At 38.5% G+C, this 15,854-nt stretch overlaps 3 protein-coding genes across 5 annotated transcripts; 1 reads left to right on the top strand and 2 right to left on the bottom strand.

Moving 5' to 3' along the window:
- Nucleotides 1-23: 23 nt before the first annotated feature.
- On the top strand, nt 24-4,018 carry rab19 (RAB19, member RAS oncogene family). Of its 2 annotated transcripts, XM_080906984.1 has the most exons (5): nt 24-48; nt 1,451-1,545; nt 2,148-2,336; nt 2,728-2,911; nt 3,669-4,018. In XM_080906984.1, exons 2-5 carry the CDS (start codon nt 1,495-1,497, stop codon nt 3,950-3,952), a joined length of 708 nt encoding a protein of 235 aa, XP_080763110.1. In that variant the 5' UTR covers nt 24-48; nt 1,451-1,494; the 3' UTR covers nt 3,953-4,018. The 2 variants fall into 2 exon arrangements, with proteins under 2 accessions (XP_080763110.1, XP_080763111.1); XM_080906985.1 differs by lacking the exon at nt 24-48 and having other exon boundaries at nt 689-1,545; nt 2,148-2,330.
- A 196-nt stretch (nt 4,019-4,214) lies between these two features.
- hdhd5 (haloacid dehalogenase like hydrolase domain containing 5) lies at nt 4,215-9,964 on the bottom strand. Its single transcript, XM_080906936.1, has 8 exons — nt 9,622-9,964; nt 7,821-8,024; nt 7,602-7,714; nt 7,125-7,218; nt 7,017-7,050; nt 6,743-6,917; nt 5,565-5,753; nt 4,215-5,484 (listed from the first exon to the last, which is right to left on the bottom strand). The coding sequence occupies exons 1-8, from the start codon at nt 9,730-9,732 to the stop codon at nt 5,073-5,075; spliced, it is 1,332 nt and encodes a 443-aa protein (XP_080763062.1). The 5' UTR covers nt 9,733-9,964; the 3' UTR covers nt 4,215-5,072.
- A 1,021-nt stretch (nt 9,965-10,985) lies between these two features.
- ccdc77 (coiled-coil domain containing 77) lies at nt 10,986-15,478 on the bottom strand. 2 transcript variants are annotated; one of them, XM_080906917.1, is made up of 12 exons: nt 15,394-15,478; nt 14,660-14,707; nt 14,108-14,294; nt 13,864-14,006; nt 13,413-13,509; nt 13,058-13,148; nt 12,789-12,880; nt 12,520-12,668; nt 12,095-12,350; nt 11,801-11,926; nt 11,525-11,677; nt 10,986-11,296 (listed from the first exon to the last, which is right to left on the bottom strand). In XM_080906917.1, exons 2-12 carry the CDS (start codon nt 14,692-14,694, stop codon nt 11,150-11,152), a joined length of 1,476 nt encoding a protein of 491 aa, XP_080763043.1. In that variant the 5' UTR covers nt 14,695-14,707; nt 15,394-15,478; the 3' UTR covers nt 10,986-11,149. The 2 variants fall into 2 exon arrangements, with proteins under 2 accessions (XP_080763043.1, XP_080763044.1); XM_080906918.1 differs by having other exon boundaries at nt 12,789-12,877.
- Between the last annotated feature and the right edge of the window lie 376 nt (nt 15,479-15,854).

Here is a 15,854-nt window from a genome sequence, read left to right as displayed (position 1 = left end):
TCAGTCTGTGTTAGCATTTCACAGTGATGCCAATGTGTGAAGCCTGAGGTAAAATGATTTAAATTATGCTTTTCTGGTGTATTTTTGTGTAGTTTCTTCTTGTTCATTTTGTGGTTAACTCTTTACAGTTTCCTGATTGCTCTGGAATGTGTTAGCTGGTTGTAATCAGGGAGAAGAGCTTATGTTTTCTTTAATTGTTAATCATTGTGGGGTGGGCAGCTGTTAAAACAAAGATGTAACGTGATTACATTTTGTCGTGAGTAGTTTTATTGGGTGTAAGGGTGTAGGCTGTTTGCTCTAAGGTATTTGAAGCCTTGTAAATAAAACCTTTCTCCACATGAAAGGTTAGTCACAGGGACACAGAAATTTGAGAAAAAAGTGCTTTATTTTATCCTTGGAAGAAAAAGTCAAACAGTAATGTTACAACTTAAAAAGTAAGAAGCAACATGAGATAAAATAACATCAATGCTCAAACCAATCCAAGCAACCAAAACTGATCAGATGAGAAGGAAAGGGGATCTTAAATACCTGCTGATCGGACCAATTTAGACACAAGGGAACAAAGCTAATCAACTAATATTAGAGAAGCAAAATCAAGCTTTAATTTAATTGTTACTCTAACCTAACAGTAATTAAAAGAACAACTAAATACCTTACTGAGGAGACACAGAAAATAAATGCATTTAACATAAATGACTCCAGCTATCTTCCTATGATCTTGGAATACGTGGTATCTCCCAATCAGCACTTTCTGTATTAAATAGTGATGCGTTCAAAGACACCTCTTTTGCTCGTTATATGCTGGCAGACCATATCATTGCTTGGAGAACCCAGCACTGCAAAACCAGAGAAATTATTAGAAATTAAAGTAAATCCAACAAATTTAACATACACTCTCAGTGAACTTTATTAGGTATATTTGCTAGTACTGGATTGGAGCTCATTTTGCCCCCAGAACTGCATTAATTGTTCAAATGTCCCTTTCCACCACATCCTAAAGGTGTTCTTCTGGATTGACATCTGTTGACTGTGAAGGCCATTTGAATATAGTGAATTCACCATCATGTTCAAGAATCCAGTTTGAAATGATTTTGCCTGGTGCATTACCCTGCTGGAAGACGTCACCATAAGAGCACTCAGGCCAGCCTGTATTGGACCAATAATCATACCACATTCAAAGTCACTTAAATCACCGTTCTGGCCTATTCTGATGCTCAGTTTGCACTTCCGCAGGTTATCTTGACCATGCCCACATGCTTAAATACTGATTTTTATAGTTGCATGGCTGCAAGTGTAGCAGTCACACCCTCTTAAAATGGGAAGTCTGCACTCAGAGTGAACCTTCAACACTTTTGTTCACTCCTATAATTTACGGTAAGTTCTAGCTACTCATTTTAGCTCGATCTTTAAGAGCCTTTGGTAATGAATGATTGCTGTCTGGCTCTTTCAGGTATTGAGTCCTGTTAAACATACAAAGAAAATCCATATCCCAAGATGCAGTGGTGCAGGTGGGCTGACAGTTGGAAATCACAACTTCCAACACAGGTAGGAGGCGTGTCTTATACTGCCTCAGAAGTAAACTGAGTGGCGCAGGGGTGTAGCAAGCACACAGAGTGACAGTCTAAAGGGCAGAAGGACAGAATCTACTTGTGTTTCAAGAATGTGACTACTGGTGTAATGTAGATATGGAAACAAACTCCTGATGAAGAAACAGCTTTTGGATTCTGACTAGTCTGTCTCAAGGAATATTGATTTTTATCCCTGCTATGGAATACCTGAGCTGATTGTGTAATCTTTTCTGATTGTTGAACAAAGGTTAAAGAATGGGTTTAAGATAGCAGAAGAAAAAAGCAAGCTGCTTCACTAGATTTGACAGATTAGATTTGACAGAACCTTTACTTTTTATTGAGCTCTGGATGGATCTTTCACCAGGGATCAAACTGTCTGTGTTACTTCTGCCAGTAGACAATTGATTTTTCCCTTTCTTTCTCAAGGATGTGACTGCTGTTTGTGTAAATATTCTAAGTTCTTATTGACACAACTTGGAAGGGACCGGTTCATTTGCACTGAGGCCCAAAGGTATTGGGTCTCGTCTTACAGCGATAGTGTTTTTTTTCCCTCTCTCTGTTCCTCTTGTCACCATGCAGACTGCTGGGCCAGAGATTGAAGACTCTTTTGACTTTCTTTTTAAAATCATCTTGGTTGGTGACTCAGATGTTGGGAAGACCTGCGTGGTGCAAAGCTTCAAATCTGGCATCTTCATCGAAAAGCAACAAAACACCATTGGTGTTGACTTTACTGTTCGTACCCTGGACATTGATGGCAAGAAGGTGAAGGTAGATGACTTTTATTTTAAGCACTTGCATCACAGCTGATAGTGCAGTCCTGTCCACATATTTAGGTGTGTGCAATTTATGAGATCCGTGTGGGTGCACTCTTGTCTTAAAGTAAAGAATTCCTTTTGTTTTATTTCTTCAGAGAAAGGGGAGGGGCTGACAAGCTGTCTGTAGTATCCTCGGTGTTTCTGTTAGCTTTCTGGGTGTGTTGATTTATTAGCTGCTAGTTTATAATTCTGTTTAGACATTTGCAGACATTTGTTCAGAAACAACTGCAAACAGCAGACAAACCTGACATCATACTTGAATAACTTAAGAGTTGTACGCTGTTGATCCTTAACCTATTCTGTATAACCGGTTAACCCATATTTGTGTTATCTGTGTTTTGCAGATGCAGGTGTGGGACACTGCGGGACAGGAGCGTTTCCGCACCATAACTCAAAGCTACTACCGCAGCGCCCATGGGGCGATGGTGGCCTATGACATCACTCGACGCAGCACATTTGAATCGGTTCCACACTGGATCAGGGAAGTGGAGCTGTACGGAGCTGCCAGTGTGGTGCTGATACTCATTGGTATGTAAACTGTCTGCACAGAGCAGAATATATTTTTGAGTTGTAGATATTGTCACAAAAAACATGTTACAAAATCAATTCAAACAAGACAAAAGTCACTTGCAAAGTCATTAGCAGATCCGTAGATTGTGCTAATAAAGGGATGAACATGGTCACCAAAAAGACTGAAGTAGACTGTGTTGTTTAACAATGTGTTAACAATATGTGCCAAGAAAATATCCCAAACAATGTCACACCAGCAGCTTTAGCTGTTGATACAAGGCAGGATAAATCCATATTTTCATGATTAGATCAAATCCTGATCTCACTAACTGAATGCAGTATTGTTGTATTAATTTGCAATAGGTCAATGACATGAAAGAGCATGCCAGTGAGGGAGAGTATTTTTATGTAGAGTTTAGATATTCTTCTTGTGTCTCTGTAGGTAGTGTATCGTGTAACGTCCACCTACAGACCAAAGACATATGCATAATGTGCTAAAACAGCGATTCCGGTGTGTGACTGTTGTCTGTATTAACCCTAAAAAAAATGTATCTTATAGTTAAAGTCTACTAAGTTTGTTGGGAAAGATATAATTCCAAAAAGTCAGAAACATGCCCCATGTTTTTGACGGGTAAAGTTTAAATGTGATCTGAAGACTTGGTTGTAGTAAGTGTTGCACTAAAAGAATAATTTAACTGAAAATGATACAAATCATAGCTGCAAATATCTGCTTCACTTCTGTTTTTACCAACTCTGGTTCTGTTCACCACTGCAGGTAATAAGTCAGATCTCCACACTAAGAGACAGGTGCTCTTCGAGGATGCTTGCAATCTGGCAGAAGACAGTGGTGTGCTGGCTGCTCTGGAAACCTCAGCCAAGGAGGCCCAGAACATAGAGGCTGCCTTCATTCTTATGGCTCGAGAACTAATGGCACGCAATGGTATGACCATCATAAACGAGTCCTCTGAAAACTCTCCTCAGTTCATGCTGAGTAACAACTCTCACCCGGTTCCTAGTGCCGTGGTTACAGATAAAAAGTGTGGGTGCCGAGAAGGCTGAAGCAGGGAGTCACTCGAAGAGTGGGAATGGAGGCCTGAATACTCAATTTACCTGTTTCTCTACCAGAGAATGGGATGTTATTTAAAGAGAAACTGTGTGTTGCAACGTGTGTGTGAATACTGGTTTTGTATGTTTTGACTTTTTAATATTTAACATGTTGTAATATTATTCTAAGGATAATGAATGTGATGACAAACCACTCCTCTGCCAGAGGACTCTGTACACAGACTCCAGCACAGTAAACACTACAGTTTTACATGTAGCCTTGTGTCATTTTAATCCCTTTTTTTAAGGTTCTTTCACATCATATGGCTTTTGAAGTACAATGCCACAGGTTTAAGTCACCTGCAAATCACACATTGTTAAACCAGTTACAAATGTAAAAACTGTATTTTCAGTGGCGCTGTAACTATAACTGCAGTCTTCTAACAGACATTCACTATTCATTATGTGAAAAACCCTACTGTTAAATTCCACCAACTTCAGAAAATAAGACTAGTTTTTTTCAAAATAAAATTTAACATGCTGCTGGCTAAAGTAAAAAAAATGATGTAATACACTCATAGCTGGCAACTTAAATAGAGCTTATAAATTCATGTTTAAAAAAAATAATTAGGTAAAATATGACAGCAGTAAAAACAAATTAGGACCTATAGGGGTGTCTTTTTTTTGACTGTGCAAATGCCTGAAATAGTAATGTCACAAAACTGTGTCTTTGTACAGCTCTTTCTGAATCAGTCTAAACTTGCTGGAAAGATGTAACTGTGGAGGAATTCCACCTGAAATCCACTCATGAGCTTACCAATACTTAAAGTACTAAAATGTGTAATTCAACAACTTAATGTATGTACTCAAAAACCTGAATTCCTTGACTCAGAAACAGTGATGTCTATTATTGAAAACTTAAACTTTTTTAAAAGAATTCAGCAGTGGTCTGATGCACTATTATGGATGACTGATTTAAAATGCAACTTCTATGTATTTGATATTATTCCTTTTTACAGCTGACTCTATGGCTCGTTATAACATAGTAACACCTACTTCTCCCCTGTAATAATCAAGGGAATGGTTTGATAACCTGTTGCTAATGGTGAAAGGTCAGACTATGAGATGGAGACCCCTACTGTAGTGGCCAGCCTTCCTGCTTAAATACCAACTCAACCGCCTCCTTCACATCATGCACCACGAAGGATGGTTGAGTGAGGCTGGGATCGAAGCGGAAGTCTCTGTGACCATGGAAGATGCGTTGTTCTGTGACTGTTTTCGTTGGGTCTGAGAGCAGCTCCTGTTGGTCTTTGCTGTACACTCCTGTGCACACCAGGATTGAGCTACATCCCTCAGGGAGATCCCTTTCTACCACACGTGAAGCTCCACCTAGTTCTGCTGATGTCATTTTAGGGGTGTCATCAACAGCTGAGGGATCTATACTTCCACCAGCACTCTGAGCCTGCATCTGTGCCTTGGTGTGACGAGAAGACTGGAGGTAGCGATTGTAGAGGTTGGCGCCATATATGTCGGCCATGGGATTATCACTATAAAAAAAAAAAGGACTCAGTTCAAATTATTTTTTAAACTGAATTTCTAAGTGTTAAATGTAGACTGAAAAACTCACCCTATAGCATACACCCTCTTCACAGGCGTGTTCCAGCCAAGTCTTTCAGCCTGTTGTCTAATCAGCAGCTCAGCGTAGTTATAAGTCACCACACTGGGCTTCCCAATCAGAGCCTCGTACTTGAGTTTGTATCCTGTGACCTTCTTGTACAGAGACTCTAAGCACACCAGGAACATACCATGACCAAACCTGTGATGCAAGGAACAGGAAATACAGTATTGTGAGAAAGTTTTTGTTTTGTTCCCTTTCTTAGTTTTTTGCACATTGTCATATTTGTGACTTTAACGTTACAGATCGAACTAATTTTAATATTGGGCATAACCTGAGTAAATACAAAATGCAGTTTTTTAAATGATTTCATTTATTAAGGGAAAAGCTATCAAAGCCAACTTGGTCCAATATAAAAAAACCTAAACCTAATAACTGGTTGTGACACACTTGGCAAGCAAGCATTTGTGGAGGAGCTTTGTGCAACTCCTCTTTAAATAATTGTTTTAATTCAGGCACATCAGAGGGTTTTCAAGGATGAACTGCCCGTTTAAGTTCAGATGCCAAAGAATCTTAATTGGAATTAAGTCTGGACTTTGAATAGACCACTCCATGATCTTCATTTTGTTTTGTTTTTTTAGCCATTCAGAGGTGCACTTGCTGGTGTGTTTTGGATCATTGTCCTGCTGGACGTCCTTTAGATGTTGTTCTGGGTTCTTTTGTGACCTGCTGGATAGGTGATGCACTCCTGGGATCATTTTGGTACGCCGGGCACTCTTGGGAAGGTTCACCTGTGTTCCACGTTTTCTCTCATAGCTTTCACTATGATTTGCCTTTGTACCCCTTTCTAGACTGATAATGTTAATGACTTTGTTTCTTAGTGGTTTCTTCAGAGTGTGGCATGATGTGTTGCTTTCTTGAATAATTTTGCCTAATTCACTTAACTTCTATTGAAGAGGTTTCTTTATTCAACAGGTTTCTCAGTAATCAGGCCACTGTGGCTGGTGAAGTTGAACTCAGCTCTCAAATGTGGTTACTCAAAAGTAATTCATGATTTAATGAGAGATCGATCACTTTTTCACACAGGGCCAGGTAGGTTTTGATAATAGTGCTTTTCCATGGCACTGTATAACAAGAATACTGTAAAATTTGAAGGTTGTAATATTTCAGACTGTGGTGTTGATGTGTACCGGGGATTCCAGGCCTCTGCCATCCACAGCAGGTCCATGTTACATGCCAGGACGGGGATGTGAGGATAATGCGCTGAACTCCAAGTGCTGCCTGGGTTCCCACCAGTTAGCAGCACGTCAACAATAAGCTGGAGGTTGGTCTCCCATCTAATAGGCTCACCAAATAAAACAACAGCTGCAGGACCAAATAAAAACAAAACATACAATTAGGCCACATTACCAGAAAATCATTAATTCTCAGGGATTATGTAATGACTGCGCAAAGGAAACATACCATCTATTGGCCGTAAACCTTTAGTGGGCGGCACCTGAAGGACATTGTGCAAAGTTGGGAAGACGTGTAACTGAACTGAACATAAATGGATTAAACAGTATTACTTACAACATCTTTGGGTCTTCTATTGTGATCCACAACATCTAGGACTGGGTACGCTTCTCTGAGCACATCTATAGTAACAACATCCTGAAAGCCCAGGCTGAAGTTTGGCGAGTTAAAGTCAAACCGGTTGAGCAGGAATTACAAGCTGGAAATATGTAGAAAATCTTAACAGTGTTTTGGGTATTTGGTGTTTTTTTGTAACATGTTTTCCAATGTTTAATTTACTGCATTTCTTTATATTTCAAATAACAATGTTTGACTTGAATTAAAAACAAAATCCCACTAACTCAAAAAAACAAAAAAATCTGTTGAAGGGCTTCACAGAGACTGTCAAGCAGTAAAGGGAACAAAGGGTGAAACGATTAAACACTGATAACAAAGTGGAACATGGAGAAAAACAAGTGAATAAACAGAACATTCAGCTTTAAAGGTCAACATCCAGAGTGCAGGCACCAGATTACCCGAGTTATTGCAGGATACTTATGAGCGACTTCCTCTACTGGACCCTGTCCGGAGACCAGCACACGCATTTTGTGGAACTGGGTAAACATTCGCAAAGGACTATGGGATAGCATCACCTGGTCTGGAGACACCTGAGATAAACAGAGTCTAGAATAAATGGCTGATATCAAAGAATATTAAAAACAAAATACACGAGACAAAGCAAACTGATAATGTTTTAAAAGGCTCTCAATTTACCTCCACCTCAAGCAGATGTGACAGATGTTCTGCTTTTGTCTGCCTCATGCAGTTCCCAGCATTAGTGACAAACACCACAGGGACCTTGTATTTTCCGCTGCAGTCCACCAGGTTTTTGAAGCACTGCTTGGCTGCAGGGATCGGAGTCTTGCCTCTCACCAGCACCCCGTCAATGTCAAAGAGGAGCCCGAAGGAGCTGCTTGCCTGAGGAGGGAGCAGGCGACAGAGTGGGGACATGTGTAGTATGACAACATAAGGTTACTCATTAACTGATACTGCATTCTGAGCAGTCTTTGAGAGCTCATCGCTGCAGGCACACTGAACTGAGTGAGACTTTGATCCCACTGCAGCTTCTATGAGCTATGCAGCATAGTTTTATTAAAGTTAGTGATTGAACACTGATGAATAGATACTAAAATAATCTATACCGTACTATATACTATAGTATACTAAAAATACAATGATCAATGTGTGCAGTGAGTAGCCTCAGCATGCTCTCCTGCTGGGACATTCAGTCTCTGGCCTTTTGCTCCACCATCTTGTAAGTTTCTACATATTTATAATAATTGCTCTGAGATTTTAGCTTATTATATTAAATAGTTTCCTAGATATTGTTTAAGAAAGAGCCCATCCACTCACTTTTTTCACACACTGAAATCTAAGGAAATATTCAAATATAAATATCTCAAAGTTCTTTCACATTTCTTACCATAAAATTTATTGAGGATCTGCGTTTGACAAATAAAAATATGAAAAACATTCATGCATTCCTTATAAGTCCCTTACAAGTTTGGTGTGCATTGTAAACATAAAAAATTACTTTATAAAAATGTAAAATGTGGCACATTTGTCCTCTGGCCTCTCCTTCAAGGTCAAACAACATCAAACATTCAGTCTTTTATCTTCAAAATTATGTTTAGAATTCTACTGCCATTGTTTGTATTGGCAACATTTAGGAAATGATATTGGTATATGGGGACTAAAAATAATATAGTCTGCATCCAAATGATGTTATATTTGACCTCTGACCTCAAGCTTTCTTTGTGGAGTTGACTCCAAAATGTATTATATCGTTAAAGAAAGTATTATCAAGAAAAAAGAGCTGCAAGTCAGTACCTATTATCCATTACCCACTCCTACATAATATTTGTATAATCAAATTAAACATCTGTAATCCTACCTTTACCTAATTTTTACTGCACTACAAACTTCTTAAAATAAATTTTTTTTAAAAACAAACAAACAAAGAAAACAAAATTCATACATACAAAATGTAATACTTCCCTTAATAGCGGGTAGCCTTGGTGGAGGTTTGCACTCTGAGTGCTTCTTCTTGTAAAATACAACTACGTCATTCAGAAATTGTGAGTCCTCTTTCCAATGTGAGTTTTTATTAGCAGTTTTCAAATATGGCACTCTGCAGGACTGCTTGACTTTTTTAGTTAGCCAATACCCAGACACATGAGACAAATGTGAAGTTGTGTTCAAACATGGTCTGAGATTTCAAAGTGTGGAAAAAGATTTGAAAGTGGGTGAATGGGCTTTAACAAAAGAGACTAAAACTTCACAGAAATCACCGGATATTTCCAAACTTTAGATTAGAATATTTATATTTAAGTCAAAGATGGCTGAGCAGAAAATGTTAAAAAAAAAAATTGGATAACTTGAGATTGAATACTCTTCTGTCAGGATACATTTCTTTGACAGGTAGCACTGAAATGGGATGGAGCGCCACCGTGCTTTCAATCAGCACTCCCTTCTCCACTCTCGTTAATACAGTTTGTACAAAGCGTTGACTTACATGGCTATAACATCTTGAGGCCGAAGACTGGGTGTTCGCTTGCTTTGCTGCTCCCTCGCAGCTTGATTTCAGCAGCTGCCAGCCACTCTTTAAATATCTCACTCTCTGCATTGTTTCAGGCACTTTAGTGGAAAAGGCGACGTGTAAACAACAACAACAACAGACACGGCCGAGCTAGCTTTAGCTGCGCCAACGGTAACGGCTAACTTAGCAAATGTGACCGCTGAAGAACCGGGTCATGATATTTTTATCAGTCTAAGTCAATACCATACTCTGCGCTCCTCATACTGTAATATACGGGTGTATACCGAGGAGCGGTACAATTTGTCATAGCTCTGAGGACGCATGCGCAAAGAAGCAAACCGTTGAACTTCCAGGTCCAATATTACGTCAACAACGGAAACCCACACGTTTATCATTTTTGTAGAAATGAAAGTCACTTTCTAACTTACTAACTTTGAAACTCAATAAACTCTGTACCTGAACACAATACTAATATTATTATTTATTTATTAGTTTCAACATCATGTATAAATAACTGTAAATTTCATGGCAAAGATACAAAACTATATTATCTTTAAAAAAAGACCCCAAAATATTACATTTTATGATTTGCATGTTTGCATTTCCCCCCTCTAATTTTCCTCATTTCTGACACATTTCATGTATAGTTGTATAAAACAAAACGAATATACGAATAATTATTTTTTTTTTTGTACATATTTTTTCTTGATTATTTGCACTTAGTTTTACAAAAACTTTACTTAATTTTATCTGGGTTATTATAACCAGTAGCAAGGTTTGTTGACATTTTTACCTACTTCAGTTAGTTTACTGTCATTCTCCTTTGCAGATGCCTTTGTGCCACCTACCTCCACCTCTCATCACTCAAACTCCATTCAAGCCACCTTCATCTCAGCTCCGGGGGTCCTGCTCTAATCCCTTTTACAGCCAGGGTCCATTCGGCTGAGATAGGCCATCGGAGTCTAACCGTGTATATTCTGTTCATCGATAAATCATTTTCATCCTTTCTAATAATCTTTCCTTATTGAAACGCTTCTATGTAACACATTAGTAAACATAAGTTCTTATATATGTCATATTTTAAAAAAAAAATACATGATTTTAAAAGTACAAATAAATTCATATTCAGTAAACTTTGAATAGTATGTACTTGTTTCAATAAAGGTTACACATTTGATGTGGAACATGAACGTCTGTTCCATGATCCCAAGATGACATCCAACATTCATCTGTATATGAAAATTTAAAAAACTGCCCAATTCCAAAAATAAAAATGACAACAATTTGGTTGTCACAGTAAAAAAATTCAAAGCTGCATCTTTTTTAATTAAATATAAAGAACTGATTGTACACTGATTTAAAATAACTCTACGATTTTTATTAGTCCAAAGCACAAAATATCAACAACATTTAGTCTAGTTTTTAAAAATAAACACAGCAGAATAAGCAGCCATAACAGAGATAAACACAGCTACACATTACAGAAAATATCAGAGCATTATTCTCAGCTGTATCTTAGCTCATTTTCAAGTCCAAAGATTTTTGCCTTCAGAGCCATCAGCTCGCCCTGAACCTTTTTGGTCCTGGCATTGGTTTGTCGTACTTCATGAAGGATGGCTAAGTCCTGGTTGGGCCCCACATTCAAGGTAACCTGATGAAAAGAGAATCTCCCAGTCAATACTTACTAAAATGTGATTTTGGACATGAGCAAGGTGGAAAAATTGAAGGAAGATGGGTGAAGGTTTTGCTTAACTTTGTTTTGCATTAAAATTAAAGCCATTCACAGTGCTTATAATATGTAAAAACAAGCACAGGCATGCTGAGATCACAAATAACTTTCTAATAAAAATCAATTGGTCACACAGTTTGATCTTTTTACCTTCAGAAGCTGTTTTTCTACATCTTTGAGTTTCTGTCTGAGGAGTTTAAGGTCTGCCTTGAAGCCCTCCACCTCCATCACCCTCCTCTTCTCCAATGCCTCATAACGCTGAGTCATCAGCTGGAGGCGCTTGGCCATTTTCTCTGAACGCTCCTGCACACAGAAGCAAGGTATCAGTAAAAAGAAACTTGGTGATCGCCATCAACATCAGATACCATTTAATCAGAGATGTGTATAAGGCTTGTACAGACTGAACCATCAATCAAACTGGTGTACCTTGAATATTTCCCTGCCCACATCCCCTTCCTCTCTGATTTGGGACAGTTCTGTTTCAAAAGTAATGCACTGCTCCCTGTACATGTCTGCCAGACGGTTGGCTTGCTTCAGCTCCTCCTGCAATATCTGTTTGAAAAAAGAATAAAGAAAAAAACAGAGACTACAATGAACTCGCCAAAAAACTGTGATTTATTCTGAAGACATTAATAAAAGGCATTTATACAACCTCGCGAAATGGAATCAGGAAATACTTCTTACAGACTTTCATGAACACAAACAGATAGTTAATGTTACCTTTAACTCCTCTTTGTGTGGCTGATCTGACTCTGACTGAGGCTGAGGGAGGGCTGTGCTGCTGCTGGGCTGCCACGTTCGCCCCAACTCAGTGCTGACACCCCTGGCCTTCCTAAGACGGCTGTGGCAGGAGTCCAGTTCCCTCAGCAGGCGATCCTTCTCCACCATCCAGCTCTTCTCATTAGCTCGTGTGTCAAACTTTAGCTGTAAAAAATCTCTGGTGCTCTCATGCAACAGGTTCTGAGTTCGCTGGAGTCTGACATGTCAAAGGAGATAAATAAAAGTAAATCTGGAAATTTAATGGAAATTTAATGTCAGCCACAGAAGACAAAAGTCTAGAGGTTTGTTTTACAAACAGCTATAAGTCACAATGATAAATAACTAAAAATACAGACATCATAAACTACATAAACTATAAGACTAACTTGTCAGTCAGAGCAGCAATGCGGTCCTGATCTCTCTGCCGCTGTGCCTCGGCCTCCTCTGCTTTAATCTTTCGATCCTCCAGCAGAGCGTCCACCTGCTCTTTGGCCAGGCGAGTCTGCTCTTCCATTTGAGCCTGCAACGCCTCCACCTGGAGACATGTGCCACAAAATGTAAACACAGGACACACAAGAGAAAGAAATGTTTAACTTTCTGTAACAGATCATATAAATGAAATCGCATTTCAAGCATACATAAAGTGGGCCCATACCTGTAGCAACAATGTCTCTTTTTCATTGTTGTACTGTACCAAGTTCTCTCCATTTTCTCTATCTGCAAATTTAGTTCTCCTGCCACTCTCTGCTTAAATATAAAATCAAAATGGCATGGTCATTACAAAAGGCTGGTTTAAATACATAAGTAGTGATGACTTGATTAAAAACAAACAAAAACAACAACACAAATAAAATACATTCACATTTTCTTGAATAATCAGACGAAAGAAAATAATATTATTTGTAGAAAAATATATTTTCAAACCTTTCCTGGTTGCAGCAGGTCTCAACTTTGTTGGCCTAAGACTGAGACTTTCCTCCAGTCTTGACTCTGGGTACCTCTGTGAGATAGTGACCTGAAATATAGCAATAACAGTAGTACAACAGTATTTTTAACTACTCTGGGAGCTTCAATGTCATAACCCTAAACAACTGCCTGACTGCATTACCATGATAACAGCCAAACGGAGGCTTGCTTTTAGAAGGACTTTGCTAATATCATTAAAAATGCTGTAGTTCTGTTTAGCAGCACCAGCCAATCCAGTGTATCTTACTGAGATTATAAATTTGAGTTCAAAGCATCGACTCAGAAAATGACCTACAATGAAGTAAGCACGTACCTTGTGAGGAGGTTCCCGGTGGAAATATGTCATCTCTCCTGTATCAGGACCCACAAGAGCAAGAAGGTGTTGGATTTTCTTCCTGTCCTCCAGCTCTCTGTAAAACAGTGGCTAGATGGTAATAAAGTTTTATACACAGAAGCAACAACAGATAATGGTGGTTACAAGTTATCAAGATATCAAATGCCACACACCTACTGCTATCAGTCAAGAATAACTTGTATAGGCTTCAACTTTCTTAACGAAATATGTTAACATATATCTGTGCATTCCACTAGTTTTAATTATTAAAAATATGTAAAAAAATAAAATAAATACTTGGTCAGTTGCAGTAAGCCAGATGGTAAAGTAACTCATCACTATTGACAGAATAGTAATCATTCTCTGCAGGCACTGTGACTCACTTTTATCAATATTAAATGCTATACTTAAGGTTGAACTGTACACCTACCTGATCTTTAGTCTGTCGTTTTCTGCATAAAGCCGCAGAGACTGCTCTCTCTCTTGGAAAAGGTAGACCTGCATGTCACTCAGAGCACTCTGAAGCTCTGCAATCTCTCCTTCGCGCTGTCGTATTTCCCACTGTAGCTTATGCTTTCAGGGCATTATGAAGGGAGGCAAGATTAGTCAGGCAAAGATTCTTTGGCACAAATGGCTTAACATCAAAGCCTCTCACATTGACTCCCATCTCTCACCTGATCTTCAGTGAGGCTTTTATACTTTTCCAGCATCTGCAGCAGCTCCAAGTGCTCGCTATCAAACTGGGCAATCTTCTGTCTGTAGAACTCCAGAAGCTCTCTGGATGGACGCAGTTGCGCCAGACGCTCGTGAATAGGGGGGAGTGGCGAGTCAAGCTCCTGACCCGGGGTACGAATAGTAGTCCTGGTGGGTGAAAAACAGAAAAAGAAAACAAAGAACATGAAGCATTTTGAAGAAGATGATACTGGCATACAATTTACATTTGGGCATTGAAGACTCACACTTTGGTTGTAACTGTAACAGCTACAATATCACAGCACTTTACCAATGACATATAAACTGCGTAAAGGATTACCCAGGAATTTAAACCCATTTAGGTAATAACGCTTAATCCATGTGGGATGAGTCTGTAACAGTAGGGGAACCAGACTGTCACAATAAATCCAAGTATCATTTAGGGAGATTAAAGTAAAAAGCATTACTCTGGCTCACTCTGTGCTATGGCAACAAAAGTCCAGCGTTCAGCGTGTCAAATGCATGTTCTTTACCTGTGTGGTGTTGCATGTTTCTTTGGGGACCCCATCCTGTTGCAGACACTGTAAACAAAATGGAAAATACATATACAGATGCTTAAAAGGTTTACATGAATAATGAGTTGTTTTTAAATAATGAGCACTTAAAACAGTTTTGTGGTCTTAATATTCACATACTTTAAGAGCCCAATTATGTAAAGAGCATAAACGGAGTCAGCAGAACAGATATAATTATACAAATACTGAAATACATCATTAGAAAAAAATAAACACATCTTGTATTAGGAATTGGTGGACAAGCAAAATATTACCCTTTGCAGTATTTCTAATTATTATGACACGTTACATAACCGGTGAATACGTCAACTAAAAGAACTTCTAGAGTGGATTGCAGAGCTAACAGGGTAATTTATACCAGTCGTGTATCTCGGTTGCCACACACTGGGCGGTAGGGGGAGCGGGACTTTTAAAACCAGTCCGCTATTCTTGCCGAGGGATAATTTAACGCTTTAAACCCATATTAAACGGCCACGTCAATGATTCAGTTGGTCACAAAGAACCTGTACTTCACATAAAAAATAATCTATAAAAAAAGAGCATGTCGTAGCAAAATGAGTAGGTATGTTTTATTTTTCATGGTGATGAATTCATGAGAAATAAGAAATGTCATATTATATAGCGCACCAATATAGCTGTCGTACGTTTTTCCAGGTTTTCTTTTCGCTTAAATACTTCTGAATTTTACTCACCCGTTACAACTTTAAACAGTCTAGCAGCACCGCGGTGTTGTTCTTTTGAAATCAGGAAGTTACCGCCCCTTTTTCTTCTTCGTAGGAACTCAGCCGTAACAGACGTTATTTTGCCACCTAGGGACCGTAGAGACAACAACCTAAAAAATATAATATAATATTTTATTATCATGAATATATTTATTAAAAAAAACATATGATGACGTGTGTTTAATTCGTTTATTTATTCAATCCTTTATTTATTTGTTTAATTATCAACAAATTAATCAGACTTAGCAAGAAGTCCAAGCGACACAGTCAACCCTTCAAAATAAAGGTCTTAATTATAAATTTGAGCTTGAAATAAAGCGTACAGCAATTAAATTTTGTGGACACGATGTTTTTCAATATTAAAAGTGACTATATTTACAACAAAGACCCCTTTAATTTTGACGAATAAGCATATCACTATAACATTTTTA

This window comes from Rhamphochromis sp. 'chilingali' (genome assembly GCF_963969265.1).
Source record: "Rhamphochromis sp. 'chilingali' genome assembly, chromosome: 2".
Classification (NCBI taxonomy): Eukaryota; Metazoa; Chordata; class Actinopteri; order Cichliformes; family Cichlidae; genus Rhamphochromis; species Rhamphochromis sp. 'chilingali'.
The sequence above is the reverse complement of the archived record's forward strand: the minus strand, read 5'-3'. Positions and strand labels throughout refer to the sequence as shown.

Excerpts from the sequence above, each read along its gene's own strand:
- rab19 (XM_080906984.1), top strand. The coding sequence starts at position 1,495 with ATGCAGTGGTGCAGGTGGGCTGACAGTTGGAAATCACAACTTCCAACA. Across the intron at positions 1,546-2,147 it reads AATCACAACTTCCAACACAG|ACTGCTGGGCCAGAGATTGA; the intron begins GTAGGAGGCGTG and ends GTCACCATGCAG. Across the intron at positions 2,912-3,668 it reads TGTGGTGCTGATACTCATTG|GTAATAAGTCAGATCTCCAC; the intron begins GTATGTAAACTG and ends TCACCACTGCAG.
- hdhd5 (XM_080906936.1), bottom strand. The coding sequence starts at position 9,732 with ATGCAGAGAGTGAGATATTTAAAGAGTGGCTGGCAGCTGCTGAAATCA. Across the intron at positions 6,918-7,016 it reads AGGTTTACGGCCAATAGATG|CTGTTGTTTTATTTGGTGAG; the intron begins GTATGTTTCCTT and ends TTGGTCCTGCAG. Across the intron at positions 5,754-6,742 it reads GCAGAGGCCTGGAATCCCCG|GTTTGGTCATGGTATGTTCC; the intron begins GTACACATCAAC and ends CTTGCATCACAG.
- ccdc77 (XM_080906917.1), bottom strand. The coding sequence starts at position 14,694 with ATGGGGTCCCCAAAGAAACATGCAACACCACACAG. Across the intron at positions 14,295-14,659 it reads AAACATGCAACACCACACAG|GACTACTATTCGTACCCCGG; the intron begins GTAAAGAACATG and ends TTCACCCACCAG. Across the intron at positions 12,881-13,057 it reads ACCTGCTGCAACCAGGAAAG|CAGAGAGTGGCAGGAGAACT; the intron begins GTTTGAAAATAT and ends TTTATATTTAAG.